The sequence below is a fragment of the Ciconia boyciana genome, chromosome 1 (assembly GCF_034638445.1).
Source record: "Ciconia boyciana chromosome 1, ASM3463844v1, whole genome shotgun sequence".
NCBI lineage: Eukaryota > Metazoa > Chordata > Aves > Ciconiiformes > Ciconiidae > Ciconia > Ciconia boyciana.
This window is the reverse complement of record NC_132934.1, coordinates 197,307,253-197,333,931: the sequence shown is the minus strand read 5'-3', so window position 1 is coordinate 197,333,931 and position 26,679 is coordinate 197,307,253. Positions and strand designations below refer to the sequence as shown.

At 46.2% G+C, this 26,679-nt stretch overlaps 1 protein-coding gene across 13 annotated transcripts in view; it reads right to left on the bottom strand.

Moving 5' to 3' along the window:
* Positions 1-21,238: 21,238 nt before the first annotated feature.
* The window catches only part of LNX2 (ligand of numb-protein X 2), a 62,431-nt gene continuing 56,990 nt past the window's right edge, over positions 21,239-26,679 (bottom strand). For 12 of the 13 annotated variants that reach the window (XM_072850428.1, XM_072850426.1, XM_072850425.1 and 9 more), the window contains 2 exons: positions 26,351-26,509; positions 21,239-23,578 (listed from right to left, as the gene is read on the bottom strand). In XM_072850428.1, coding sequence (XP_072706529.1) covers positions 23,443-23,578; positions 26,351-26,509 — 295 coding nt within the window. In that variant the 3' untranslated portion in view covers positions 21,239-23,442. The remainder of the gene's footprint in view (positions 23,579-26,350; positions 26,510-26,679) is intronic. The other variant, XR_012040452.1, reaches the window with a different exon arrangement.

The following is a 26,679-nucleotide window of genomic DNA, read 5'->3' as shown; positions in this document are numbered from 1 at the left end:
TTAACCACTTTAGATTAGTTATTAATCCTCATAGGAGGATTTTTCATGACAGCTCTATTTCTGTAAGAGCCTTCATGAGGGACCTGAGTGAGAGCTTTTTGGAAAAAGGGGAGGGGGAAAAAAAAAAGTAACAGCACAAAGTTCCTCATGCACAGAGGAAAAAGTACTTATGAAGGTGGATGAAGCAAAGCTCCTCCTGACCTCATCGTACCTGACCATCGCCTTGTAAGATGTGAGCAAATGGGAAATGAAAAATCTGAGACAACTCTTTGGATGAAAAGACACTCCATGGAGCCAGGGTGTTCTTCCAGGCAGCCAGGGAATCTCAGTCCTTGCAGACCTTCAGACCCTGACTTCAGAAGGCCCTAAGAAACCTGGTCCAGGTTTTAAATCGTGCTTTCCAGTAGTCGGTGCAAAGTCCCAAACCTCCATCTACAGCAGCTGCAACTCTGGATATTTTATTTGTCAGGTTCTCTTGTAACCTTTCTGGCCAAAGATAGTGTTGGTCTAACCTTCTGTGATGGTCCCCATGTGCAACCCAAATCATGTCTTTGAGCAGCACCTGCATATGAAATCATTTCATGTCCCTCACTTTAGATGGCAAATTATCCTTCTCCCAGACAAATCTGATATTAATTGTGATTTATTACCACAAATTATTGTAATTGGAGAAGGTTTGCTATTAACGGGCTGTAAAAACGTCAATCACCGTTTAATTCAGGGTGCCACTTTGTGATTTAGTCATGACTTGCCCGTGCCCTCAGGCTAGCGGCAAAGGTGATGTATGAACTGCTCTGTCTGGAGAGTGCAGTTTGCTCCCCAGGTGGAACTGGGACTCTGGGGTGCAGTTCATCACCCTGGTACACCTGGTAATGGAGATGATTTACGTCTCAACTGAAAGGGCACAGTAATGGGAGCAGATAGGCCCACTGAGGAGAGAGTTTCCGTTCTTCTCTGATTCTCTCACTGTTCCATGTGCACCCACCTCGGCAATAACTCCCCTGGGCTCAGTGCAAGACCCTGCACCAAACTTGAGCAGCTGTACACTGTGTTAACCCCATCTTATTCCTCCCTGGGGACCCACCACTTTCTTCTGAACTCAAAGTTTTGCTCAGACTTCAAAGACCTTTAGCCCCAGGGGTTAAAAATATACCTGTATCCTTTGTTCTTCAAACAACTAAAGTGATCATTTTTAGAATTTCATTTACAGCATTTGTTTTATTATTTATTTATAGAGCTTAATTTGCTTGGAGATAAGGTCATAGACTAGAACTTCACAAAACAGTTTATATTCCATGTTTTTCTCTTCAGTCTTCATCACAGAGGAAAGTGTGACAATGTACATTGCGTACTTCCTCTTTCTTTATCATACTGATCTTAAAAGAAACCCAACTCCTTTAAGAAGCCTTACATCATTAGCAGTTCAACACAATTTGCACTAGCTAAGCTTGAAGGGGAGGGTTGAAAAATGTTGTAGTTAAGGTTGAGAAGTCTTCTGTGGGCACACACATCTCACTTTGCTCCTGACTTACACTGCTCAGTGGTCTTACTGTATGAAGCAGTCTCAGCAGCTGCTGTAAATCAGATTTCTCTTGTTCCAGCCCATGCTATGTCATACCACCCATTGAATTGTGCAGGAAGTATGTATATGCCATGAATCATGACTGAAAAACTGATCTGGTTTAAAAATAAATGTTTTGCAGGTTCTTTTAGAGGTGATGCCAAGAGCCCTGACTCAGTTCACAATGTGGCTGCAAAATAGTTGCTCCAGAGCCAAGATGTGCCATGGTACCAAGGTGGGCAAAGGAACATGCTGCAGGAGTGAGAGAGCAGAGAAGCATTGCTGCTCACCACAAAGCCACAGCCTCAAGTGGAGACAGTTCTCCATCAGCCACTGCTCTCATCTCCTTTCCTTGCCCTTTCATTCCCACCCACCATGCTACCACCTGTGCTTCTACTGGCACAAGTGTTTTTGTGACCGTGCTGAGCCAGAGAGCAGATACAGCTGAAAAATGACTTTGCAAAAAGGTGGGTTATTTTGCATCCAAGTACCGTGGTCCTGGTCGCCCTATGCGGCACTAATGACTGTGCTGGCACAAACGGTGGGCAGAGTAGAGCAGAAGCAAATGCTGAAGATGGGGTTGGGAGGAAATATGGATTGACTGTCTTGTTACTGGCAATGTAGAAATGTATGCAATACAAATATATTTGAAATGTATACAGCCCAAGAACCAGCCTCTACGCTCTCCATGTCCCCCACAGTCCTACTACATACCCCACATCCAGACACCAGGGTCCCTCATGCAGCACTGCCCCACGATCGCTCAGATAATGCCCACGCATGGGCGGGTATTCATGGTCAGCTGGCTGGTGGTAACACCCTCAGTGGTGGTGTTGGCTTTGCAATGGTGGGATAGATGACACTCTGTCAGACTCCAGCAATGCCAAGAAACATGCTTCAGTCCCACGCGGTGTCACCAAGGTATTGCAAAAGTGTTTCAGGTGGCTGTGGGTAGGGGCAGAGAGCTTGCTTTGTCTCCTGACTAACCTAGTGCCTAATGGTGGAGGCAGCAGCACCAAGCAGAGCTTGTCTCCTGAGAGGAACACACGTGTCCTGGGTAGGTGTTGCTGAGACTGCCATAGCCTGAGGGCCTGATTGTTCGGTATCGTGAATGTTAGACTCATGATACTGCTAGGGTGTTGGTGTGCCCCCATCACTACCCTGGAGCCCCAGGAAGAGCCCACACAGAAGAGTCAGTGGCTGCTCCTGACATCTGAGACTCTCCATGTACATGTAGTTGTGTCCCTCATGTAGATTCCATGGCTGTTGTGTGTATTAAAATACACAGTTCGAACACAACAGTGGCACACTACTGCATTCATAGGAACACCCTTCCCTCTGGTCTCCAGCTAAAAGGCATTTCCAAGATACAAGACACAGGACAAAGTCAATGTTGCTGAGCAGGTTTCCATGTCAACTGCACCTTTCCTCTCCTCACTATGGGCCACAATAAGTCAATGCTCCAGCCCTCCCCATGAGCTCAGGGCACATGTGACAGATAAGTTGTGGAAGTTGACAGCCCATGGCTGCCTCTGAACCCTCTTTTGGTAAGGTGACTGTCCCCTGTGTGCATGCTGCTGGGGCTCTGCAGGGGTAGGGACCAGCAGGTCCTTCCTGCACCCCTGGAGCATTTCCATCGGACATGAAATACGCTCCATGGCAAAGCCTTTCCAAGGACACCTACTCACAGGGGCAGCAAATGTGGACTGCAGCCTCTGGACCCACCTCTGCAGTCTTCTCAGGAGGCTTCTGTGGAGAAGGCTGTGCAGAGAGCGGGAAGCATTGCTGGGATCGGTGCAGGGGCCGTAATTACTGGCAGATAATCTGTTCATCTGGTCACATCGCCAGTCTCGGGGGGCAACTGTGTTTGCTAGTTGTTATTTTTACTTGCTGTTGTGAAAGGGAATACACTTTTGTCCATCTTCAGAAGGGAATGGTGCTGGATTTCTGCTGGGGGAAGGAGAGATGCTTGGAGAGAATTACGGAGGCTTCAGCTCCTCTGTTAGTACAACCTGGCACACCTTGTGCTGTGGGTTATTTTCCTGGGAAAGAGGCTGTGTCTCTGCATCCAGCCTGGAGAAAGATGTAATGGGCAGCTGTTAGCGTCGTGTCTGCAGGCTGCTGTGCACTCCAGCGAGCTGGTTGTCAGCTCTGCACCAGGTTCCTGCCTTCTGTGCTCTTTGAGTGGAAAAGTCCTTGAAAATCCATCCATTTCTTAAAATGGAGAGATTTGATGGAATTCATCTGACAATAACTATGTAATAGGAGCAGTTTGGTGGTGTTTGGTTTGCTAGTACACCAATGTATTTGTCACTGTGCTCACAAACTTTCATTTTCAGTAAGCTGCACATTGATCGCTTTGGATTTGGGTTTGCTGCTGCTTAAATTATTGTGCTAGCCCACGCCTTGGAGTGGCTGTGCCAGGCTGCTTGCAGACTTTTAAGACAGTGTCATTGCCCTGATCTTAACATGCTCCCATCAGGGCTTAGCGCTCTCTCCATAAGCAGGGGGAAAGGAAAAATACTCATGGGGGTAGGAGGAGGGGATTTCTTCATCGCTACCTAGGTTGTGCTTCTGGGGTGTAGAGGGAAAACTTAAACCCAAACTCTGAAAAGTCCAGAACAACCTAAACCAGTGACCACGTGGTTTTCTGGCTTATTCAGGCTGGGATCTGTTGCAAAGCATCAGCTTGATTGACAGGAAATCTGATCATGATTTTCTGTGCTGTATTCCATGTCAGAGGAATGCACCAGGTGAACTGGGGCTTTTTGGGGGTTGCACAGCAAAGGCAGGGGCAGGAGGGAAGAGCCAGCCATGGCGGTATTGCTGCCCTGCGTCTCCTGCTAAAGCATGAAGAAATGGGAAAAAGCTCTGTTCTATCTTTCTCTGTACCCTCACCAGCGTGCCTGCAGCTTTTCTGCCATCTGTCTATCTGTCTGTCTCTTTCCTTAACACACATACACAGATAAGAGCAGTTTTGGCAAGAGGCAGGATGAAGGATCTAAAAAGCACATTCCTTTCCCTACTTGGGTCTCTTCTTGCAAAAACAGTGTTAATTTTTATTACTATTACATAAAGTAAATGCTAAACAGCATCCACTGAGGAAAAGCCAGAAGCCAGGCCCCTGGCAGAACAGCTGAGGTGCTAGACGTGGGGCTGGTTGCCTGGCGAGCGGCTGATGCTTTCTGGCTGGGTCTGCTGTTCTGCACCGAGGGTGGGCGCCGTGTCCGTGACTGCCAAAGCTGGAGCTAACCTCGACCTGTCTTTATCAGAGACAAAGACGAGTCTGGATATCTGTGGGGTTTCATCTGTTTATAGTGGAACAAGGAGAGTTGGTATTTAAAGATGCAACTGGCTCCCGTGATAAATCTCTCCCTTCCTGCCTCCACCACACCGCTGTTCATGCAGAGGACCTCACAAAAAATCCTGGTTTCTCAGAAATTTCACAGGGTATATTTTATTTACAGAGCTAAAAGTCTGGAAAAATCAGCAAACCCACTACAGTTGTGCTACTTAAATGTTTTCTCCATCACAGTCCTTTCTGACGTGTGTCTTAGGTGCGTGCCCAGATGAGCTCCCCACTGACCTAGCTCTTCAGACTGCAGATCCTTCTCATACATTTGCAATATTTAAAGGCAAAAGGGAACCTCACATCGCCTGGGCAGACTGCCTGTCTATCACAGGCTATTACGCTGCATTTGCTTACCTCTGTCTGGAGCCCAGTTACTTGTGTGGGAATACAGGCATCCGGCCCTGAGCTGGCGATAGCTATTGCCTTTGGCATTGAGAGTTAATGGTTAAGCACCCTGGCTGGTGGAGATCTGCACTCCGCTTCCAAGATGAATTTGTGTGGCTGCAGCTTCATTCCTTAGTTCTTGCTGTGACTTTCCCCTCTATATCATACAGTCCCTTTACAAGCCCTATTTTCTCTCTGAACAAGTTCATACAAATTGTAGCAAGGTCAGCTCTCAATATCCTTTATAGGCTCTTCAGGTTTTTCACAGCAGCATTTTCTCCAAGTCTTGAAATGTTGTGAGTTTTTTTGTAGCTTCTTAAATACCGAACACCTTCCAAAACTGCAGAGGCCAGAAGTGGATACAGTGTTAGTATGCATGGTTAAAACAGCCCTTTCACCTCGGTTGGATATGCAGGGGTCACGAGCCCTTTAGGCACACAAGGGACACGTTTTCCCACTTTTCCCCTGAATTCCTCATCCTTCCTTGGACACAGCCCCGCTGTCCTCCTCCCTTCCCTACTGCTCCATGTCTGGCTCTGGGATTCAGAAGCCTTTTCTTCATAGGGCTCGCAGACTGAGAACTCCAGCTTACGGTGCACGGCTGTCCTGTGCCTTCCACTGGTCCCTGGGCCACCTGCTGCTCTCCTGGCCACCGAGACCACCAGATCCTGCTGACTCCCAGCGAAGCCACACCATCCTGCACGCACTCGCTGAGTGCTCCGGCACTGCTGGTAGTTGCTTGCTGAGGGGTCAGCAGCTGGCTCATCACTCCTTTCAGGTGTGAAATTTTTGAAATAATTTCTAAGAAATTCCTTTTAGCATCTTTTAGAGATGGAGCGATGCAAGAGTCTGGCCATACAATGGAAAATACAGGGCAAAGTACAGGAACCAAAAACAGTAATGAGGCAGAAACCAAAGTGAAGGTTCCAAGGGCTTGGGCATACATCCGAGTGACGGACCTCACCAAGCCCCTGCCATGTGCTGGCTGCTGGGCTCCAGCTGCTCCTGGGAGAGCTTTTAGGCAGTGGCAGGCGAGGCAGTGGATGTCAGCCTCCCTGGCAGGGACAGAGGCCCAGCCCGACCACGATGTCTCCCCTTTGATGAGCTGTGGGAGAACAGGATCAGAAAACTGCTGCAGCTCAGATGGGATGGTGCAACCTGGCCTGGCACACTCACCTGGTTGGGTTTTACATCTGTCTTGGGGGCCTGAATAATTGCTGTGATTTGCAGAGGTCCCCCAGTAGCTGCTCTAGTATTTCTTAAATCCTCACTTAGGAGGTTACTGTAGAAACCCATTTAAAAATCATCCTGGTGCAAGAGTTCACAGGACCTTTGCTCTTGCCCGTGCATCCCCATGCAACCTGCGCATCTCCAGCCTCTGGAAGCAGCTGTGAGCAGAGTGGATGGTTCAGCCTTCCCTAAATTGATGGATGCATAGTCCATCGCAAGGACATTGAGCCAAATTTGCACTGGTGCAAATAGATGCAGCTCCTGTTAAATTCAGTGCAAAACCAGGCATATAAACCAAAGCTGAATTTCAGCTGGAGTCTCTTTATTCTGTAATAAATTCCTAAATGGATTGTCAGATTTGATATTCTCTCATAAATGTCTAATTAAGGAAAAAGCAAACCTCTGCTTCATAAAATCCCTGACAGATAGTACTAATAAAATGTCATAAATGCAATGAATGTCGTGATAATGCTTTTAGAGACTAATTGCCTTTTATTATAATTAGTATAGAACTGATCAGCACCCAGACTAAGATACCGCTGTGCTGTGGTGGTGTCGCTGGATGCAGGACAGGGACTGGCCAGGAGGAAGAGGAGAAAGGAGGGGTCTTTGTGTCAGCGTCTGGGTTTGGTACCTTCCTCACCTGTCCTTAGGCTGGAGACGACCTTGCGGCCCCGGGAGCGGGCAGCCCTGTCCCCAGGCCCTTGGGAGTTCACCGACACGGGTTGTCCCCATGCATGGTCTGCCCTCCGCCCTGCGGAGCATGCAGGGAGCTGAGCGTGAGGATCGTGGCTTCCACTGCGGCAATGTGGGGAGCCCCCAGCTCAGCCCCTTGTCTGTGTTCAAGGCAAGGAGGAGGCTCTCGGCCCGACTCGCGTGCCCCGGGCAGGGATGCAGGCAGAGCTTTGCTTCGCTGCTCCCCTGGCATCACACCAGTGAGCTCTCCCTGCATCCTGCGCTCACCCCCACCCCAGCCGTACAGGGGTTTTAAAGTTGGAGATGGTTGCGTGGAAATTATGTGCAAATATGCAAATTATTTCATTATGTTGCTGGCATGAAATGCCACACACAGAACGGATAAAAGCTTGGCAGCTACAGAAATGGGGAAAGAGAAAAGGAGTTCAAAGAGGGATGCTAAGCTCCCTCATCCTCCTCTTGCCCTCCGCGTGAGCAAGCTGCGGGGGGAAAAAAGCCTCCAGGCTGGCCTGGGAAAGCGTGACATCTCCACCTAGCTAGGTGGCCATGGAAGCTACCTCTATCGTGTTTGGTTAATGCAGCTGAACATCGACGCTTTGGCTGGAATTTATTCACATACTGAACTGCATCCATGCCATGTTTGCAGTATATGTGTATTCTCCCTGGCCTTGTCTAGTAAATTGTGAGTCGTAGAGAGAAGGAGGGACCAGGAGCTTCTGTTTTCTTTATCCTCCAAAGCAAAAAGTCAAGACTGGCAGTAAGAAAAGATTTTTTTGCATAATTTGTTGTCTAACACAGCAGTGCTGGAGGTCAGGAAGGTCCTGCAGAGGACGAGACATGCACATGTGAAACACCTGGAGTTGAAACGCCGAGGAAGTTTTGAGAAAACATGAGTAAACCTTCCCAGCACACATATTTTCCCACCCCTGCCTGGTGTCACACTCGCTGTTGTTAGATGGCTGTACCGATCCGAGGCCGGAGGCTGCGGGCACTGGCCCGGCATCACTCTCGCCCCGAGCACCGCAGCCGAGCCGGGAGCCCGCCTGCTCCAAAATCCTGACCCCAGCTGGCTTCCACCGGCCGTGTCCAGCCTCACACCGAGCCTCAGCAATTAGATCATTTAATAAACCATCTCATTTCGGGCTGTTTTGTGTAAAGCATTTTACCTGGCTTTATTTCTTGCATTGCTTTGTATTCCTTCAAACTTCAACCCCGCAAATCGATGCGGTGCCGCTATTGTTGCCTCTAAAATGTTTACTCCTGGCTCTCTTTAGGACCTAAAAGGCTGAAAACTGCATCGTAATTGCCCAATTAGTCCTAATGCTGCGTGGTGTTGACTGTTTAGTTACCATATATTGTGTACAGAACTAATTGTGGTGAAAGTAAATGAATGTGAAGGAAACAAACAAGCTACTAGAAAATAATTACTTGGAGTGTTTCTTTTTAGTACCTGTACAGCAGATTTCATTATAGTCAACAGCTTCTAAAGCTGCTTGAAATAGCGGTATTTATCATTTTCATAGAAACTTGATAATGACATTAATTTATCTTAATGGTCTGTTCTATTGTTATAAATAGTAAAATTAGCTTAAATTGTCTTGCTTTTGCTGGTTTTGGATGGCTCCAAAGGGCCCCACAACAGCAGATGAGTAGATAATTTGGTGTGCTTGACAGATTTCCAATAATTTGTTATGTGGAACATGAGGTAATGCTAGTACCATTAATGTTCATTTTCCTCTAAATTCATTACTGCCCTTTTCCCTTTTATCTTTTTTAATGTCTGGGCCATTTTTCTATATTTCAAGTGGAGCTACAAAGCCTATTCATATTCAGCTATAGTAGCTATTAACATTCTGCACATAGAGAACATCATGTAGAAAAACAACTCTTTATGAAATGATGAGGCTGGTGGCTATTTATGCTGCAAAGTAGGCAAAATGGGTTGTTTGCTGGTATAAGGGATTGGCTGTAATTAAGTCAAATGTAATTTTAAAGAAATTTAAATGTTTTCATTTTTATAGCCAAGGTAAAACACAATTCAGGGAAATTCTAAGAAGGTGTAAATGCATTAATAAAAACTATTTTCCTTGTTTTCTACCACTCCTGTTTAAACTTCACCGAGGATTTTATGCACGGCTAGTTATTTGCACGGTATTTTCTACCCAATTTAAACGTAATTAGTCTTGGGAAAGTATTAAAATTAACGGTACTTTTATGTGGGTTTGCTGATATGGTAATGATCTGAACAAACAGGAGAGCTTTCCATCAGGGAAGAATTATTTTGCCTTCTTCTCCTTTTCTTTCTTTTGTATCTGACCAACATCGGCTTCCTCTTCCCCTCCAGGTTCAGAGATGCAGAGCAATGGAAGGGGAGGAAGAGGATGAGGTTTCGCTGTCCATATCTTGCCGGCGTGTACTTAGCATATATGAAAACCCAAGCAGAAGCAGTGAGATGTGAGGCTGGCTGCCATGGGGTGACCATGGAGGCATGCCCAGCACCATGGGCACATCCACGGGGATGTGGCAGGGGAGCAGGGGCAGGCCAGGAGGTGAGAGGGGCTTTGCTCTGGGAGAGGATGCCCTGGTGGTGCCTCGCTGGTGAACGGTGATGGTGGTGGTGGTGGTGGTGGTGAGCCCCCGGTCAGCCAGGCAGGAGAGAGACAGCCCTGCAGGCACCCCCTTCCTGCTGGAAAGCGCTTGGTGAGCTGTAGATCTTGGCAGGCCAACATGAATGCTTCCACCAAAGCACGTCACTTTCATGAAACTTCAAAGATAAAGCGCTCCTGAGTGATGAAAGTATTTTTGAAAATTGCCATTTCCTAAAATCTCAGAGTTGTCTTTCAGGAAAGGCTTCACTGAGAACATTCTTAATTTCTGTATTATGTTTACATTATTTTTAGATTTGACAGAATCACAGAGGGGTTGAGGTGGGAAGAGACCTCTGGAGGTAATTTGGTCCAACCCCCTGCACAAGCAAGACCACCTCAAGCTGGTTGCCCAGGACCATGTCCAGGCAGCTTTTGGATATCTCCAGGGTGGGAGCTGATATTTCTTCAGTTTAGGTGTATCAGGCAACACGCGCCTCTGAGAGGCCACAGATTAACATGATAGTCAACAGTCTGTTACTTTAGACTTCTCTTTGAAACGAACCTCTGCTTGTCACCAATGTAAATGTTCTACTTTTAAGTCCACCTCACAGCATAGCCACCTAGTTGTGACGGCGTGATGATGGGACCCCCTCACCCAGGCTTAGCCACGCAGGGGGCCCTCAGCGAGCCCCCTCATCGGTCAGGGGGCACGAAAGCCTCCAGGGCTGGCCCAGCCCTTGCTCGGGCAAACACCTAAGTACGTGGAGGGATCACCTTCCCGGCTCCCTGCTGCTCGTGGAGGCACAATTAGAGGAGATGCTAAGCCTCCGAGTGGCTGAAGTCAGCTGAGACGGACCCTCCCCACAGCAGCCAACAAGGTAGATGGGAATTTTCCCTCTGCAAAACTGGGCACCCCAAAGGTGGGTGCCCTAACGCCAGCTGGCATCGCCGCCCGGCTCCCCGCAGCTGACAGCAGCAGCCAGCGAGGGTGCAGGCACTTGCGGGGGGTGGCTCTACCCAGTGTTACCCCTAAAGAGGTCGTGCTTCCCTGACAGCCCCCAGACCACAAGCTTTGAGCTGGGTTTTTTTTCTGAGATGCATCATTTCCAACCCAGGGGCACCTTACAGGAGGTGGCTTGCAGTGATGGCCTCCCAGCATGGACCTCCCTGGGTACCCCACCCCTTGTGACTCCCTTGGGTGCCCCATTTTCAGGAAGCCAACAGCACCCTGGCTTGTATCAGGAATAGCGTGGCCAGCAGGAGTAGGGAAGTGATCGTCCCCCTGTACTCGGCACTGGTGAGGCCGCACCTCGAATCCTGTGTTCAGTGTTGGGCCCCTCACTACAAGAGAGACCTTGAGGTGCTGGAGCGTGTCCAGAGAAGGGCAACGAAGCTGGTGAAGGGTCTGGAGCACAAGTCTTGTGAGGAGCGGCTGAGGGAGCTGGGGTTGTTTAGTCTGGAGAAGCGGAGGCTGAGGGGAGACCTTATTGCTCTCTACAACTACCTGAAAGGAGGTTGTAGCGAGGTGGGGGTCGGTCTCTTCTCCCAGGTAACAAGTGATAGGATGAGAGGAAATGGCCTCAAGCTGTGTCAGGAGAGGTTTAGATTGGATATTAGGAAAAATTTCTTCACCAAAAGGGTGGTCAAGCATTGGAACAGGCTGCCCAGAGAGGTGGTGGAGTCACCATCCCGGGAGGAGTTAAAAAACGGTGTAGACATGGCACTTCGGGACATGGTTTAGTAGGCATGGTGGTGTTGGGTTGACGGTTGGACTAGATTATCTTAGAGGTCTTTTCCAACCTCAATGATTCTATGATTCTGTGATTTTTATGTCTTGCCATATGTGCTTAATGTTGTCCGATGCCACTTGCAACCCAGGAGGGGAGCTGAAATATTCTTCGTTGCTTAAATTTTCTTGACTGCTCTCAAACGCAGCCTCTCTTGGGAACTTTACATTTGACTTATTTGGAGAACTCCTGCGAGGCACTAGCTATCTACGGTAGGATTCATCTTACCTACCTTTAGACACTATTGTGTGAAAGTTGGTACCTTGGCTGCTCAGCCCCGCTCGCTTTCAAGACAGGGGGAAAAAAAAAGCTATGCCCACAGTGTCAGTCATCTGATTTGTTTTAGACAACTACATTAGGATGAGATGAACAGCACCTAAAAGTGCCAATTTCTCTCCATTAAGGAGAAAGGGAGCTCAAGCTTCCCGGTATAAACATTAGGTGTCAACAAGACGAATATCTGTGTCTGGACAGAGCATCTCTATCCTCGTGCCTCACATCCAGACCATCAGTGGGAGAGATGCCCGTCTGGTGAAATTCTCCTCTGTTGTGAAGCTGCCGGGTAGCTCAAAGGTTGCACAGTTACAGCCGTGTTTTACTTCACGGTATGGAAGCACAACATAATTATGCATTGCAAAGTCTTTCTGGACTTCCAAAGCTTGTGTTTCTTTCCAAGTTTGGGCTGAAGCTTACCTGCAGACTCCCCAAAGGTCTATTTTGCTGTTCCTGTTTTGTATATATGAGTTTTAAATCTTTTTTTTTTAAAGATGTGCTTGTCTTATTTTTAAATTCTGGAGATGTCACTATGCATGCTGAATTTTAAGAAAATCCTTTTTGTCTGTCGCTGCTCCTGTACTGAGAAATATATTGGCTTGACTGAGCATTTATAATTAAAATATCTGATATTCAAAGCTTCCGAAGTCTCACCGAATGACAGTCAGACACACCTGGCTGAAGCTGGAATTTTATCTGTTGTTTGCAAGTGTCTGTCACAACATGCCAGGTTTGCTCCTCACTCCCTGGTTATCTTTTATCTGTTTGACAATGAAAAATCATGCTAAACAATGGGGAAATTTGCATCGCAAAGATGCATCTCTGTGCTCAGTCTTCCTTCCTCGTGATAGTCGCTAGGTTTTTCATTTCAGCATTGCGACCCATACAATTGGTAAAAAAAAACATTCTCAAGCCCAGGTGAGCAGCTCCTTATTCTGCGCTGTGAACGGGAGACAGTGGGAGAGCAACGCAGCGGCTGAAGGGTACGGCTGATAAAATATTAACCCTAGACCAAGGAAGATGCCCATCTGGCTGTTTATTCGTAACGTAATAACCGAAGAACGAGCCGTAAGCCTGGCATCTTATTCACTTTGGTTGACTTTACCTGGAGTCCCTTAGAGGAAGCTGTGGCCGGTGCCTGGGAAGACCCTGCCCGCCCGCGGCAGCTGATGGCCTCCGCAAGGCCACCGGCGTCAGGCAGCGGCGCGATGGCTGGGCCAGCTGTCAGAGCGGCTCTGAGCAGGGGGCTGGCAGCGTTGCCACTACACCCTCCTCTTTCAGGGCTTTACCACACGTGTGTAAAGGTTGATTTGCTTTGGGGCTCTGCACAGAGGACTTTTAGTTGTATTTCAAAGAACAGGTACTTGAATGCTCCAGCCATGAGAAACAGCAATAGCTGAGGAGCTGTGGTTTCTTGTGCTAACAGAGCACGAATTAAGGCAAAGCCAAGACATTACAGATACCTCTTGTTGATAATCTATGCGTGGCATAATCGTGTAGCCCATGAGACCATAACACATGCAAAGACCTGGATGTAGATGATTTATTTGCTAATAGAATTAACCAGTTCTAGCAATGAATGAAGGATTTTATAAAAGCAGATCAACGCATTAGATTTCATTAGATTGGGGCGAGTTTTCCTCTGCCTCATGCAGGGTTGGCGAGCGTCTGCTGAAAGACGTTTCTGTGGTGCTTCTCAATTGACTCCATTCTTGATAAAAAATCCCTCCCCTTACCTTCCTTGCCAACAAAAATAATGAGACAGAAATAAAATGAAGTAAGTGTAGACAGAAGCAAAGCTGCTGGATGCCTTCAAACCTGCCCTGAGGTTGAATCACCCGTCCTGGCTGTAGCTTGCAGCAGCAGTTCTGGTCCAGGGGTGCTGGGTGGGTGGTGGGGTCAGCGCTTCCCGGGTCTTGGTACTTTGGAAAGGGTATAGATTATACAAAAGGTGAGGGGAAGGTGAATTAGGAGAGAAAGAAGCAAAGGAAAAATGAGTGTGGTGTTTGTGTTTTCGGTTTGTTTTTTTTTTTTTTTTTTTTAACCTAGCTAAGACTGATTTACAGCTGTGTAAGGAAGCAGAGCCATGCCTCAAGGAGCTGCGAGTCTGGAAGGAGAACAAACAAGTGAAATTCAGTGTTGCCCACGCTGGGCCACCCAAAAGGCTGCAAACCTTTAGGTAATTATCTATAATTTGTTACTTATAACATATAGGTTGTTATAGTTAATTATATGGGTAATTATAATATATGGGTAATACATAATATGTAGATCATAAAAATATATTATCTCTAAAATATGCTAGAAAATTACCTACAGTTTCCCTGTCCTGAGGTTTTGATTGATTATGCACCCTTGTTCCTGACCACATCCAATCTTGCCTACTGGCTGGGAAGAAGGATGCTACCAAAACCTGTCCTTGTGCAAGCGCTGCTGTTGCAAGCAGCTCTGGGCCCAGGCCAGGGGTTTCGGAGCACCTTGTTGGAAATTGGTGCCAACCGACCTCCGAGAGGGTACCCGAGGAGGCCGCTGCAGTACAGGTTCATGTGCATGGCCATTGACTGAGGGGATGTTTTCCTGTGAGTGTGTGAGTCCCAGGAGACTCAGTTGATGAAAAATATTTTTCTATGGTTGATGTCTCACTAGATTTCTGACAGATGCTTTTGGAGAGACAAAAAGGGAGTAAGTGTTTCATTCAAGAAGATCCTTGCGAAATACAGTTCCTGTAGACTGCGGTTCAGGTTGCTCCAGACAGCTGAGAGATATGCTCGGAAAATACAACTATTTTTGATGTCAGAGAAAGTAATGAAACTCGCATAGATGATGTTATCATTCAGGGGACACTGGCAACACTGACACATGAACACCCCCGGCAGGACACAGTGTGTGGGAGCGAGGACTGACCCTGAGCCCGAGGAGAGGACTTCTTGGGCAGGAGGCGGGTGTGCTCAGGGCTCGTCCTGCCTTGCCAAATGAACCAGCACCGGGGAGCCAGCCCCAGCGCCAGGCTGCTGGTGGCACTCGGCACCCGCTCCGCTTTAGCTTCACAGTGCAAAGGCGTTCACTGGATGGGAGATAAAAACGTGGGCACTGAAATGATGCCCACAGAGGAATAAGGCACAGGGTCACAGGTTTCCAAAAACACTGTGGCCGGTGCTGGAAAGCAGTAGCTGCAGCACAAGCTAATGGGGATCACCCAATTCAGCATCTGCCTGTGCAAAGGCCCGTGCCAGGAAAAGCTTCCCGGTTATGGGAGACGAACATTGACCAAAAAGGCTGAGCAGCTACTGACGGCTGCTGTGAGAGCGGACTGGGGGGCCAAAGGTTTAGAAATGTTTCTCGGGTGAGCTGTGGCGCTGAAGGAGTGGGCAGGGCTGGTGGCACACGGGTGCTGATGGTGGAGGGAGAGAGGGTGGCCCTGCGGTATGCTCGCTCCATGGGGAAAAAGCCCTGGGGTTGCTCCTGGCGGTTATTCCCAATGCTCTGGACCTCTGGTAGCCCCAGTGTAGAGGAGCAGTGAGACTGGTTTCACTGTGGGAGGTGCAGAGTCGGGTCCTGGTCCATCCTCAGCCCAGTTCATATGCAAAAGGCACCGGGCAAAGAGGGACCACTCGCTTTTCTGCTCACCCGGAGACTGATGCCCTAGACGCACCTCTGCTCGGCAGGCAAGGAGCTGAGGAAAAGAAAGGAAGGAGAAAGGAAGCAGATGCAGCAGAAGACACGTGAGCTACTTTGCCCCTGCCTGTGGGGCAGGTTAACTGGGATGTAGGAGAGGGGCTGGCTGCTCTCTCCCTGAGATCGGTTGCAACCCACCAGCAGCACTCCAAAATTCGCTGATTATCACAGCTTGAGTTTAACTGAGCCAAGCTGGAGACAGGATAACTGAAATTCAACAAGTTTCAGAATATTTGCTGTTCTGCCCCTGCATGAACTCACACAAATCTGTTTTTCAAGGTTTATGGTAAAACCCGTTCGTGCAGCTCAGGCCAGGCTGGAGCTCTTTTCTGCATCATTAATTCCTTGGCTTGTTTTTCTTTTTCCAAAGTTCTCTGCAGGTCATTCCCCCTGACTGCAGCAAGGGATGGAAGAGCACATTGAAATCATTATCGATAAACAGTTACATCTCGAAGCTACACAGAGCCATTATTTCACAAAGATGCGAACAAAATGGTTTTGCATCGTGTGAATTATTTTCCTATTTGAAACACAGAATCTCTCTCAAATAGCTTTAAAACCCATATTGTAGTGAAGCATCCAGTTTGTTCCATTAACTACTCACAGAGTCAACTGGAGAACCACTGTTACTAATTTCAATGGAAAGCTAAAATGCAGTTCATTTTCTGTAATTGCAGACCCATCACCTAAAGACCCAGGAAAAGCTTTTAATCCAAGGCATTTTTAGAAGGGTATGATTACATTGCATATCTTCATAAGGTGCATAATTACCAAGGTGTCAATCACAAAGAAACACAAAGAGCCAAACTTCCCGGGCTGTTAGAGAGTGGTCCCCCCCGCTGCCCCAGGGCTGCGTGGCTCCGCCAGCGTGTGGGGTGCCGGGGTGGGTGCTGGAGGTGGGGGACCTCTCCGGGACCCAGCCGTGATGCTTCCCCCACAGTGGGCAGCAGCGAACCCAGCAGCTGTCCTGGCACCAGGCTGCACCCCCAGCGCCAGCGGGTGCTGGCAGCGATGGAAAGCCCAAAATAACCCCTTAGGCCTCCCTGCGCCACAGACTGTGCACTACCTGTCCGAGGGTGATGCAGGGAGACCACGAGCCTGGAGGAAGCATTAGCGGTCTGGAAGATGCCTTGGAAAAAGCAGCACTTAAAGGGTCATAGGGGAGCGGCCAAGCATCACAGCAGTGGGACAGGGGACAGGGAACGTGCAAAAAGGTCTGAAAAAACAATGGAAAGCTTGGGAAGAAAAATCTGGGGATAAATGCTATTTAGTTTAAGGATGAGAAAGACTCTGTGAAGTGCAGAATATTCAGTGGAATAAAATTTCACCCCAAGGGCACAGGAGAACCCGCCCCAGCCAGACAGCTGTCCCAGCACCCCTGGATGAGGGCTGCAGCGGTGCGGTGGCTCCCATCCTGGCTGCCCTCATGGACATCGCCCATGCCAAGCTGCCAGCCGCACTCACACGACAGCCAGAAGGGACCACGCGGTTTAAATTCGAGGTCTCTGCTACCTTGACTCTATTCAATCAAAACAAATCACATAGCTCCTCCAGCCTGCCTGTGGGAAGAGAAAACTCCAGCTGGAGGGAAGAAGAAAGGAAAACCTTTGGTTTTTAATTATTGCTTGGCCGTTTCGCTCAAGGAGGGAGAGCAGCGATCGCCTGCTGCGATTCAAGGCTGCTGCAGCCCGGAGGTGTACTGGCAGGACTTGCAGGCACGGGCAGAATTTCAGTGCAAGGCCATAGTTTCCAAGCAGGGTCCTTTGCACTCACAAACCTGAATCATGGAGAAAACTCACATCGGTGGAATCGCGTAGATGCCAGAAGACGGACCCACTTAAATCAGGCGTTTGACGTGCATTAACAGCCCCTTTCCTTCAGCTCTTGGCTCCAGCCCTCTCCTGCTTTAAGCACCGATGGATGCGGCAGAGGCGTGACAGAGCTGAAGCTGTTTCTTTCCAGGGCTGCTTCACCAGTAAAGAGGAGCCACCTTTTGCTGTCCCCCACGACGACGGACCCTTTAATTGATTGCAAAAAGAGCTAAGTGTACTTAGCACCTCGGTGGATGAGGACTAAGGTGGGTAATAGCAGTGGCAGAAGTAGCTGTTTGGGAAGCAATTTAATTAATAAAAAGGTAAGAAACAAAAAGGTCAAGCCTTGCCTCTGCTGTGCTGCATTTAATCTGCACATGTACACAGGACTTCAGGCTCCTGGTTTTTTTTTTTTTTTAGCTGGCACATTTCCCCAAACACAATGACATTTTTTAACTTTAGTGGATGACATTTTGTAATATGTTTAAGGATCTGTAATATTTTATGCTTGTAGCTTTTTGTGATTGTTGTTCCAATATGGCACTGATGCCGGTATTAAAGTTTAATATGATTAGAAAGCTCAGTTGTATAACCACGGGGTTATACTCTTATCTGTTCTAATCTGATTAAAATGCTTCTCTTCAGTAGCTTTCTGCAATCGCTTTATAGCAAAACCTGGGAGCAAAGCCACCAGCACTTTGGTTTGTCCCAGATCGAAAGAAATACCAAATGGGTTCCTTAATTGCGTATTTAATTCGTTACCGTACAAAGCTGGGTCCAAACTGCAAACCCAGCTCCATTTGGCTTTAGTGGAGCTGCTCACTGAGAAAGGGCTTGTGGAACTGGTCTGATGCCCGGGCTCACCCCAAGGCTAGTTAAGGTTCAATACCTGCCTACTTTAGGGACAGAAAAAAGGTGTTTTCGGTCTTGCTGCCTGGTGCCGAGGTTGCTAAGCAATGAAGTCACTACAAGTAGCTAATGTCACGGCTACATCTAAACCCCATCATAGCATTAAATTCATCATTGTAATTAAATTCTCTCACTGCCTATGATACCATCTCCCTTATGTGATGTATCTTGTCCAGCCTAGTGGTAAACTAGTTAATGCCAGAGAACACGTCCACCTCTAATTTCCATTGCCATTTAGCGCTCATACGCCACAATTTACTATCAACCTGAAGGCACAGTACAGAAAACGTGCTGCAGAGAATGTGATAGTCCATTAATAGGTAAAAGCATGAAGAGTGAGCTCTATTTTAGTAAAACTTACCTCCTCTCCTTCAACTGTTCCTCTAATGATTACCAACACTGGTATGGCAGAAGAGCAGAAGACCAAACATAGCTCCTGAAATAGCGGTGGTTTTGCACCACCATAGGCTATGCTTTGGGTGTAAAGCAGAGCTGCTAGATGACCACACCCCCCCCCCCCCCCCAGCAGAGGTTATTCTGTGTGCTATGGATCTGTAGCATTAGGCAAGCCTAACTCCAAGAACAGAGTTAGAGTGCACCTGGTGTGTTTACATGAACCCTTGCAGCTGCATCTTAGAAGGCGGGGTGGCTGTGTTGCAGACCACCTCTCTGCAAGACGCCCAAGACTGAGTCACCACTGAGACCATGATGCTGACTCCGGCATAGTCGAAGCTGGTATTCACCACCGCGGCAGGCTGCTGCGGGATGCAGAGCGGCCTCGATGCCCCTGCCTCTTCTCTCTAAACCTGAGCCACGGTCTCCACAGCTGGTTGCTGTGGCTAGGGCAGGGTAGGAAAGGTCTGGGGGGGAGTTACAGTGTTTAAGGTAGCTATTACTGCTTGTGAAGGAGGGTAAAGAGGGGCAGCCCCTCCTAGATGTGGTATTTTCCCCTAAGACTCACAGAAGAGGCTCTCCCCTTCCATCTCTTGCCCATTCCTCCCCCTCCTGCAATGGGAGCGGTTGGCTCTCATTCCTCCTTTGGCAAAACAAACTTAGCTTTCCCTGCTGAGGAGCATGCTGTTTCTGCTTGGCTCTGCTTGCAACCCACAGATTCCTCCAGCCAGCCTTTACCAGCATAGTTCAACAACAAAAACAACCCCCAAACCCAGACACATTCCTTCTTCTAAAACAGCTTCAGGCGCAGTGAATGCCACGGCTGATGCCGAGCAGGCTCTGCACCTTTGACTGGACGCTCAGGCCTCTTTGACTTCTGAGTTGTCTGAAGCTTTCTGTGTCACTCTACAGAAGGGAGATCATCACCATCATATCAATTGCAATGCATCATTGACATGGGCATTGCATCCATATTGCACTGCTGATATTCAGGGGACCCATCCAGGTGATACGGCAAGAAACAGGACAACATCAACATTTAGCTAGAATTAAGCCTTCTTATGCATATAACATTATTTGAATTGTCCCAGAAGCATAAAGCCTAAGGCTTTCTCCATCCTCTGGGCAACAAGTAATCTAAGAATTGTTCTTCCCTAGCTGGACAGATTTATGTCAGGTGTGATGAGGTAATTGCAAATCATTTTCTGTCTCTCCTTTTCCTGTGTCAGGGGAGATCCACTTTTTAGGTAAGTAAGCTTGTCTAGAAATTGCTTGAGACAACTGGGATGAGGATGTTCACTGGCGTTCCTTGGTGTTACCTCTTCTTGGGCTGTGTGGCATCAGACACATGTGGCCTTAACTCTGTGTCTGCCACCGTTGCTTCCCTGCCTGGCATATTAATTCTTTCAACTCATCAGGATCTCATACCTTAGTTCGTTAACAAATCTTCATGATCTATTGAAATTGTATCAGAAGTAAATCGTCAAGATTTTTAACGAAAAGGAGCTTCCAATATTATCTGTGTCACACTGTATCTGAGAACCAGGCTTTTCATTATACCGCCCCAAATCTGTTAGGGAATTTGCAAATAAAAGAATTCTTAATTCTTTTGTGATGCTGAATTTTCCCCTCAGTTGTCCCTGACTCTAAATAGAAAGTTTAGAGCGGCAAATGAAATGTCTTCAAATTTCGCTTCATCGGCATGCTGTGAAGCAGAATAAACTGTTTTACATTCTTCGCTGAAGATCCACAGGGTTGTTTGGGGAAGGTGTTCCTCCCACGAAGCTCCAGCACACAGATGACTAGGTCCACCACCTCACACAACAGCCCTGTGCACCTTCAGCCGCAACAATGAATTCATTAATCTGTCTGTAAATCAAAAATCTGATGGTCTGGCTCTTACCTTACAAGAAGTACAAGAGCTAATAACCTACTGGTGGGCATGGCCGGTTTCTTCTGTGTTTCTGTACAGAGGCATGGTTTTGTTTTAAAGAAACTCATCTGTTCGTAACACACTAACTACTGCAAGGAATAAGAATCCAGGTTCTGGGCAACTTTACTGCAAATCATTAAGAAACTGCTTTTAGACTCGTTCCAGCTGCACAGACATCTAAAGATAGAGCATACTTGCCCGCAGGAGATGGAGATGGGAACTGATTACCAGGAGGCTCAAGTTTCAGTTGTAAAACTGATGTTTCCAGCAAGGCTGTCTCCTTGCATCAAATCTATGCTGTGAAAACATCCTCCAGCTGATCGGTACCAGCTGGCGTTGAGGGGAAAAGAGGAAACACTGCTTGCAGCAAAGTACCGTAAGGCACAGATCTTACCTCTGCTTTAGAAACACTTCTCAGTGCTGGAATTACTGGTTAAACAGCTGGTATGTTACCCGGGTGGGACGACCATGCCCTCAGGCTCTTTTGGTACATTCACTAACTGTAATTTATGATAAATCACAGCAGAAAAGAAGTATCTTTAAACTGAGTCTGCATTGAACTACCCACATGTTTTGCAAAGAGCGAGACAATACTTTGAGTTATGACAATGAGTAGAATGAACTTTTATTTTCATTCATCCTTCATTAATACCATACAATTAGATAGCAATATCTGGGGGGGGGGGGGGAAATCTCGAAATAATTTAAAACAGAAGGCACAGAAAACCAAACCCAGCTATGCAGCTACAAGAGAAAGGGGAAAAATGATTCAGGAAGGGAACTAATTCAGAAAGGTTTTATCGCTAGACATTCTGATCAAAAGCTACAGCACATGGAAACAAAACCGCACAGTTTAAGCTAACCCATGCTTTTGTTACATACACATATAAAAGAAAAAAAAAATCTAAAAATCTGATTTTTGTAGAGTTTTGAATGAAAAGTGTGGCTTTTAAAATAAAAAACATTAAATCTAGTACGTATGTCAAAATCTTCCCTAAAATCTACACTAAGATTTACTTTACAAAAAAAATCTGCATTAAGAGCAAAGTATACAGTTAAACAGCATCTGGGGATGTGAGGAACTTGTTCTCAAATCAGAGTATCAAATAAGTTTGGTGTTTGCTTCAGAAACAAAGATTCTCAGTACAGTAATATACTGTAGAGGACATTCTTTTGTATTTTAATATTATGAAATTAAATTGATAGCATACATTATGGAGAGGAATAAAACCATTCATATGAGATTTTTACAATTTTTTTTGCAAAAGAGTAACTTTATTTATTTTGAAAACAAAGCTACTGGAATTACTGGAATTAATGACATGCGATAATATGCCCCGATATTATACCGGCTTGGTTTGAAAATAAAATTCATGCTTCACAATTGAAATATGCTGTGATTCTCAAATACATTCTCTGGTAATTAACAATACAATACAGAGGTCATTCATAAAATCAGTTCAGGTTGGGAACCTGGTTTATAAATGAAGCTCTTTTTCAAATATGCAGAACACTGACAACACACAGGGTTTGCTCCAGGTCAGCACATTTCTTTCTGCGCTCCACCCCTCTTTTCTTAAACAAATGGGTGCTTAGCCTGGAAAGGCAAAGTCTAGAAGTTACAGGTTGGTTTGTAAAAATACTAAATACAATCCAAGATAAATACTATTACTCTTACTGACAACTTAATAGCAGGTGCTCTCTAAAGGAAAAAAAAAAATATCCTGAAATACAAGAGAGATCGTTTCAGCATTTGATATCAAGGCATTTGCACATTTGTCAGGAGGTGACAGAATAAGAGTGAACTTCGCAGCTTACTTTGCACTTGGACTTGAATTCAAAGAGCCTTCCTTCCAGCCTGCTCACCTGTAAACCGTAACGTATGGTTTCTTAATAGCTTGCTTTTTTTCCTGGAAATAATTCTCTCATTTAAAAAGTACAAGTCAAAGTATTGTTTCCACACATGAATAAAGAGAGCTGACAACTACAATAGAAACGGTAAAAATGATCTTTGTAAAAACGTTCATCAAAATTCTCTGACATAGCAAAACATTCATTTGTGAAGTAAAGTCTAATACTGCAAGCCATTCACTCAAAGGCGACCTCGGGCATGTGTATTCTCGCCAGCATTGCAACAGTAATTACTTCCATATTTCTTGTCATAGGATACAAACTCTGTAATATATTAAAGTTTCCTAACAAAGAGTCCAATTATTGCACTTTATAAAAATTCCAGTAATATCAGGCTTTTGTCCTACTTTTCTACGAACACTGATGCCCTGCAAGAAAAATTTGGGGGACCAAGTAATTTCGGAGGACTAAGATGGATTTCTTGAATCAGTCTGAAATATTGAATCAAAAATAGAAAGGCTTACGAAATGAAAAGACATACCTTTGGAAACAGATTTTGATTCATAGCAGCAGATAGATGTGTCACTGCGGTACTGATACACGTTCTCGTCGCGGGGAAGAACGGGCACATGGCTATTACATTTATATATCACATATAACTTGAAGACTGTGCAGAGAAACCCAAAGAACCACTAAGTTCTTCTGCTGATTCTACAAGCCTGACGGGGAAAGCTCAATGTCAGCCATATCGGAGTGGGAGCTTCTCTGTGAGCTCATGTATATTTGCATTTGCGTCAGCAATGGATATAGCAAACAGAAATGGCTATTTCAGGATGGAAAGATACATAGAGTGAGTCTGAGAGGCCCATAAAAAAAGAAAATGCAGCAGTTTTGGCCCTGCTTATAACCAGCTGTATCAATAGGGAAAAAAAGATAGAGGAGATTTTTCTGCCAGCTATCTAGAAAAAGAAGCTGCTTGAACAGAAGTGATTCACAAATCTATATGAGGCTTCCAGGCCAGCAAATCACGGTTAAAGTTACTTTGTTCCTCTGCTCCTTCAGCATGGGAACGAGTGCAGAATGACTCATTCCAACTGTGGATAGTCCATTTACAGCAACAATCATATCACCACACCTAAAAACACAAGAAGAAAAAAAAACAAATGACGATTACTGCTCTGCAGTAACTAGTACACACCAACAAACAGCACTTCACCTCTGGGCTGATAGGTTTCCATCAGGTTAGAAGTGTAGCTAAAAAAATCCCAAAGGGCTCAATTTTAAGCCTGTTTTACTACTGAAACTCATCTGGGAAATTCCCAAATCACTGCGATTCAGTTCTAATACAAAGGTAGTTCTGCATTAAGAGCTGACCTGTAGGGAAATGTCAGGAGAGAGTTGGAAAGATCTAATGGAGTCAAGAGAAGATAACGAGATAGCATGTGCACGACAGACGCATTTCTGTTTGTTTGTATGGATTATAACACATTTACACCAAACATGCCTTTACTGTAGGAGGTGTAAGTAAAGATCCTTATGGTTACCAACCGCATTCCAACCGAGAACCTTGTTTTCAGTGGCTTACGATTTTGTCAAATGTAACCATTTGGCTTGTAATCTCCCTCAGCAGATGGTTCAGCTGAGAAGCTGTAGCATCTCTGTGTTTTGAAGCAGGGAATAGAAATTTGGGAGGGTGCTGTTTGCCAGCCTTGAGAAAATTGACCTCAAAGGGTTAAATTTCAGTTTTTACAAGCTCAAGAGAAACTTCAAAAAAGCACCTAAGTTCTTCCTACGTTGAGCATGCTCCATCTCCAGGCATCTCTTTTCTGTGACTTGAGTGTCTGTTTGGCATCCCCCAGAGCAGTCGAACACGACTCTGGACTCTTCCTGAAACCAATCCTCCCAGCTACTGGGGGCACCAAAATGGATGGCAAACGATGCTCTCCTGAGCTCTCCTGGTGCCCTCCACTAGGACAGAGCAGAGGAAGAAGAGCCGGTGCGACCAACACCGGTCAAATGTGCATTCAAAAGCCTTTCTCTGCCTGAACCAAGGTACCCCATCACCCAAACCACAATGCTACAGTTCACTGAGTGGGGTCTCACTCACCCAGCCTTTCTGCTGAAATCATTTCACCTTCTATAAAACGACACCAGACAGATAACGTAGGCAGAAAACTGTCTTAACTATTGAACTGTGAAGTTATTTTCCCCCTTCCTCTCTAGCCTAACAAAACATATAGATAATTTAAACAAAACAGAACAGCTTCAAAAAGACCTGCCCCAGGATAACTCATGGTGCAGGTTCTAAGGAGCTCTCCCTTGTTGATGGCCCATTTCTAAGTTCATATTCTCAGTGAGACAGTACATTGAACAGAGGGTACTATATCACAATATCACACAAGACCATCTTTTCCAGTCCTTACAAGGGGATAAGTGTGACCACAGCCACTCTTCCCCTCTTCTTAGGAATGATGCTTGAATTTCCATTTGAAGACTTCTAGTTATTAATTCCCCAATCTGAAATTATTCACTTTGGGTTGAACTGAAATCTTTCATTTAATCCAAACTGTTTCATAGCTGGCCAAAAAATGTAATTTTGTGTTCAGCCAAGCTATTTTTTCATTTATTTGCTTAGTCATTGAACTGAAAAATCAATTACTGGCAAGGCTCTAGGCATAAGTACATTTTTTTCTTAAGTTGCTTTGTAAGTAAATCTACATGTAAAAATCATGCCATAAAACTTCTAGTTGCATATTCTTTACTGCCACCTTCACAAAAAATCAGTTTATGAACAAGAGAACCTTTAATAGGAATTGTAAATCCTAGTTCTGAACTAATCCTAAACGAGGCTAAGATGCATATATGGATACTAGACCTGGGGGTTGCATCCAAACATAACATGTAAGTAGAATCATATAATCTTTAAGGTCAGAAGGGACCTCAGGAGGTCTCTAGGCCCATCTCGGGCTCAAAGCAAGGTCAGCTGTGAGATCTGACCTGGTCTCTCAGGGCTTTATCCAGTCAGGTCTCAGAAACCCCCAAGGGCAGAGACCACGCAACTTGTGCCACTGCCTGACCGTCCTCACAGGGAAATAGTTTCTCCTTATAATCAGTCTCAACCTCTTTTGTTCAACTCGTGCCTGTTGTCTCTTGTCCTCTCGCCCTGCACCACTGTGAAAAGCCCGGGCTCTGTCTTCTTGATAATCTCCTTGCAGGTACTGGAAGGAGCTGTTAGATGCCCGTGAAACCCTCTCCTCGCAGGGCAAGTGCTCCAGCTCCCACCATCTCAGGGGCCTTCGCTGAACTTGCCTCATTTATCGGTGTCTTTCCTGCCGACTAATGACTCTCAGGGCACTGGCATGGGGGACTTGGTTCCTTAACGATCTTTTCAGAGATCTTTTTCATCTACTTTCTTGCCCTTCCATTAAAGCAGCAGCACCCACCTTCAGCACCAGAGTTTCCAGCAGTGGCTTCAGAAGGCTATATGAAAGGATAAAGCAGTTTTCCACATTTTACAGAAGTAAGTTCTAATTTTTTAGCTGTTCTCTAGGAAGACAAAAATGTTATGAACTAGCCACTTCTGCACATACACATTTTGCACCATCTCTTGGCCTAAAGAAGAGTTCAACAGGGAGACGGAGACAGCAGGTGACATCGGCACTGCAGCTGAGGAGGAGGACGGGAGATGGCAGAGGTGTCAGCACAAGCACCACCTCTGACAGATGCCGTTTCCACAGCAGAAACACCCCATACTTCCCTGCATCACACTCATCAGGGAGGCAAAGCACTACTGGGCTGCATGACCTGCCCCAGCACAAGATGCTACGTGTACTTCATGAAGCAATTAGTTGCACCAGCACGTAACTATTTAAAAGTGTAAATTATTATTACTGTTATTTTAGCTTACTTTAATCTTCCATCAAAGTACGCGGGAGTTCCAAGAACAATTGTTTTAATGAAGAAAGGCTGGTTCGTGTGGTTCTCCTCGTAGCCACCGACAATGCTGAAACCCCAGCTCCCTAAATTGCTCCGCCGCAGTACTACGTCATGGCAGCTATGTAGGCAGCTGTGGAATGGAAGCACAGGATAGCAAGAGAGAAAGCCGTGTATACCACATATAGATATTTTTACAGTAGGCACAACACCTGCTGTCTCATCGTTACCACTGTGATAAGTGTGGTGATTAGACTTCTGTTCCCAAACAGAGTAATTTTGCAATATTCAAACCGATTACCA